At 42.8% G+C, this 4,762-nt stretch overlaps 1 gene segment (V, D, J or C); it reads right to left on the reverse strand.

Annotated features, from left to right (window-relative positions):
• Nucleotides 1–3,936: 3,936 nt before the first annotated feature.
• LOC120787329 lies at nucleotides 3,937–4,427 on the reverse strand. The segment is given in 2 exon segments: nucleotides 3,937–4,268; nucleotides 4,376–4,427. Coding segments are annotated over 2 exon segments (384 nt in total).
• Between the last annotated feature and the right edge of the window lie 335 nt (nucleotides 4,428–4,762).

The raw sequence follows: 4,762 nt of genomic DNA on the forward strand, positions 1-4,762 counted from the left end.
CCTGATGCTCGAGTGGTAGCAGTGTAAATAAGTAGTTTAGGAGTTTCTCCATCTCTCTGTTGGTACCAGGCTAAAATGTGGTAGTTGCTAGCCACATAAACATCCTGACTGGTCCTACATTTGATGGCGACGGAGCCTCCCAGAGCAGAGCTCACTGCTCCAGGCTGAGTCACTGTGACCTGGCCTCTGGACTCTGAGGACACAGAGACAGAAACATGAAGCAGCGTCACGGTTTTGTCGGCTTGATTTCAGAGGGACGGACGTTGATAGAGGAGAGGAGTTGGATTCTCTGGACTTTACCTGTGAAGCAGCAGCAGAGGAGAGTCCAGATGAGGACGGAGGTCAGCGTCATCTTCTCGATGAGGAGGATTTCTGTGGCTTCTGTTGTCATGAAGGACAGCTGTCAGTCATCCAGTCTTCAACTCTCAGGACTATAAACTCTCCCAGAGCACTGGAGCATGGTGCTGCTGATGCAAAGTGGCTCTCTATGGAAATGCTCTGACTGACTCCAGCAGGGACTTTTATTTGTTACTGGCACCGTATTGCTTGTTCATTGATTGATGTGAAGGGGAAAAAAGGGTTCAGATTTAAAATGCACTTTTCCTTTGTCATGAAAAAGTAATCAGTAAATCGTGACGAGAGTAGAACCGGTACTTGGCTGAGATTACAGGTGTGTGCAGTGCACTTTTACATTCTGTGCATTTTAAAATTAAGTGGGAGAAGCCAGAAAACCCGCTCTAGTTCCTGATCAGATTATGGGCTAAAGAAGCCAAAATAATGGTATTTCTCTATTTCACTGATTCTTATTTACATATAAATACAGTTTATGGGGATGTGCAGAGGTGGGTGCTAACGACTTACACTTCCATGTACCTGCAGCTACAATGTGCAAGTTCTGTAAATCAAACCAGTGGTAGCATGAGACTCGAAAGCAAACCCCACTTCACCTCCCAACCCTCCCTCTCCCTGCTGTGTTACGCTCCGCTCAGCCCCTCACCTGCGTCCTCGTCATGTTTGCCGTCTCAGCTGATGCAGCCCTGACTTTGGCCTTCTCTGATTGGTTGGAAGGGCGAGGCTCGTTCAAAGACTTTAGAAGGGAAGGTCTCTGCTCTGCTGCCAGGCTGTTCAACGAGTCTGGGGCACAGGAGCCTTTGACAGCACCTCTCCACATTAAGATCTGTTTTGCAGCATATTTCAACCGAAAAATGTTGGGAAACGGTTTGAGACTGTAGCTTTAAATAAGTTTGTTTTAGTTGTGCTTGTTTCGATCATTTCGTTATAAATAAATTACTTTGTCATTGAATATACCCATGTGTCTCCCGTTTTGGTTGCAGTCTTAGAGCCGGGCTGTAACAACACTAATAAATGTAATACTCTATTCAAACACTACCGTATATCAGGCTTCAAATCTACTAGTCTTCCTGCTTCCTGTTCTCGTGTCAATATTTGAGCTACAGTTTTGCATCTTTGCCACTGTATCAACCGTTTAACTGGTCTTGGTCATTGATGTATCCTGATGAACAGAGACAGGAAAAAAAAAGGAAGAAGACTTTTATTTTATGTGGACATGACATAACATTTCAACAACTGTCTCAAATGAGTCATCTGATCTTAGACATTTCCAGTGAGATTAGAGACGGATTTGGCCACATTTTATTGTCTTCAAGTGACTGGAGAGGACTGGATGTGGGGGGCTCACACCTGGTCTGGGGGGGGGGGTCTGTGATGGGACCTGGAACCTGGGACATGTTTACTGGAATTAACAAAGTTTAAAGACACTGTTACATGTTGACACTCTTGGTCATGGTCCATGCATTTCTGATTTTCTGATTTATTTACCAAATCATAATATAATATAGAAGAAAACAAGCACAGACAGTGATTTAAAACATGTCTTTACTTATTGGTGTAAGTAGTAGAGTATAATATTAATGTAATATTCACATGTGATCACAGGTGAGAGATGCAGACTGGGAATATTGTCCTGGTGTATATGTCGCAGGGGATCTAGACAGGATATGACGAGGTGACATTTCATCACAAGCCGATCATACACACAGGTGTGTGTTCACTTCTTTACCTGAGGAAGACCATGTGTGGTTGAAATGATGTCAGTCATATCCACAGCAAGTAAAAGACGAGGGAAAAGACAGTGGTGTGCTGGTATTTTTTCTCTTTTGTTTAATTAAATTACTCGATACTCATTCGTTTTTTTCAGTCCATACTGTCGTACTTTACCTCAAGTAGATACTTTGATGAATACTTTTACCTGAATGCTTGTTTTGACAAAGTAACAGGACTTGTACTTGAGCACAGCCTTTGAGTAACACTTGGTCCAACTCTGGGACAGAGTAGAGATGATGGAGGTCATCATCAGTCGCAGTGGGACAGATTTCTTTGTCTCAAGTCCGTGTAGTAACAGCTGTGAGCAGTAATGTGAGTTTCCTGAAGGTTTTCATGCTGAACTTCAAGAGCGTCTCGTCCATGTTGACTTAAAAGTTGAGACTGAAAGTTCAAGCTTGACCATCAAAACCATTTCAACACAAGCTCCACTTACTAGCAGTTCTGGAGCTTTGGACCAAATTACATGATCTTCCTCAGCAGATGGAGTTTGCCCTGTTGATTTTTTTAACTTCCAGGTCAACATGGACAAGAAGTCCCAGAAACACTCGGAGGAATGGGAATCTGAACATGTGCATTTCACTGACAACCGGACAACTCCGTCTGCTGAGGAAGATCATGTGAAATGAACTGAAAGTTCCACAACGGATACTGAACGGAGAGAGACTGGAGAGATTTTGTCAACAGCTGTTTCCAAGGTCAAGACTTAACTTTCAGTCTAAATGTATTTGTTGGGTTTTTGAGTTGCATGTCAGGGGGAATGTGTTGCTGCATATGCTTTGGCCGTTTATACACTTGTAGTTATATATACATGTAGATACAGTTTATCCAGTCAGTCGCTTATGTCTTTTGCGTTTTCGTGATTTCAGTTGATGCTGAGCTTTTCCTCAGATACTATTAGTTCACATATTTAAGACAATTTTTTGTGAGATCTGACAGACGTTTGGGTTTTGTTTGTGTCGTCTTTGATCATGAAGATTTCTGATGCTGATCTGTGTCGTCATATTTTCTTCTCACAGCCTATAGCTGAGATAGCTGTGATCCAGTGTGCAGCTGAGGTCAAAGGTCATCACAAGGCCTTTTGTCATTCACTGTCTCAGGTTGGCTCCTCTTGATTTATTTACAAGTCAGATAAGAACATGTGACTATAACTGGATGTGAATGGATGGAGAGAAGCTGTGATGAAGAAAGTTATTTGATTTCCACCAAGATCAGTGTTTTGATATTCAACTTGTTTTGATACATGTTGAAACCACTTCATGAAATTTTCTGTGTACGGTGTGTGTGTGTGTTTGTGTGTGATTGTGTGTGCGTATGGTGTGTGTGTGTGTGTGTGTGTGTGATTGTGTGTAGTTGATATAAGTGTGATTCAGTGTGAGACTGAGGTCAAAGGTCATGTACAAGCCTCTTGTCATTAACTGTACCAAGTTGGCTCCTCTTGATTTATTTACTGACCCAAAGAAAATGTGATTATAACTGGATATGAATGGATGGTGAGAAGAGGTGATGGATAAAGTAATTTGATTTCAAACAAGATCATATTATTTCTTTTAACTTGTTTTATACATTTTCATTGGACATAAAAGCAACAGTGGTGTTCAATCCACTTGATTAAACTCTATGTGTGTGTGTGTGTGTGTGTGTGTGTGTGTGTGTGTGTGTGTGTGTGTGTGTGCGTATGGTGTGTGTGTATGTGTGTGTGTGTGTGTGTGTTTGTCCAGTCAACTGTATCAGTCTCTGCAGTAGCTTCCAGCTGCAGCAGCCAGTTCAGTTTCTCTTCAGTCTGACTGAGGGAGGTTTTTGTACGACACTTTTTCACTGTGTGAACACAGCTTTGCTGTTGAGATAGTGATAACTCTGACAGTAGTAAACTGCTGCATCTTCAGCCTGGACTCCACTGATGGTCAGAGTGAAGTCAGAGTTTGATCCACTGCCTGTAAAACGATCTGGAATCCCTGATGCTCGAGTGGTAGCAGCGTAAATAAGTAGTTTAATAGTTTCTCCGTCTCTCTGTTGGTACCAGGCTAAAAAGTGTTTGTTGCTAGCCACATAAACATCCTGACTGGTCCTACATTTGATGGCGACGGAGCCTCCCAGAGCAGAGCTCACTGCTCCAGGCTGAGTCACTGTGACCTGGCCTCTGGACTCTGAGGACACAGAGACAGAAACATGAAGCAGCGTCACGGTTTTGTCGGCTTGATTTCAGAGGGACGGACGTTGATAGAGTAGAGGAGTTGGATTCTCTGGACTTTACCTGTGAAGCAGCAGCAGAGGAGAGTCCAGATGAGGACGGAGGTCAGCGTCATCTTCTTGATGAGGAGGATTTCTGTGGCTTCTGTTGTCATGAAGGACAGCTGTCAGTCATCCAGTCTTCAACTCTCAGGACTATAAACTCTCCCAGAGCACTGGAGCATGGTGCTGCTGATGCAAAGTGGCTCTCTATGGAAATGCTCTGACTGACTCCAGCAGGGACTTGGATCACTCTGATCATGCTGTTTATCAATGGATCAGTCACAATTTCAGCACACTAATTAGAAATACGTTAATGCTAACTTCTTTGTGAACTTGCTCAAATTAAAGTGGAGAAATGTTCTTTCAAAATGCCGTTTGTCACAAAACTCCCACTAATTTCACTATCAAA

This window comes from Xiphias gladius, unplaced genomic scaffold (genome assembly GCF_016859285.1).
Source record: "Xiphias gladius isolate SHS-SW01 ecotype Sanya breed wild unplaced genomic scaffold, ASM1685928v1 HiC_scaffold_1364, whole genome shotgun sequence".
Classification (NCBI taxonomy): domain Eukaryota; kingdom Metazoa; phylum Chordata; class Actinopteri; order Istiophoriformes; family Xiphiidae; genus Xiphias; species Xiphias gladius.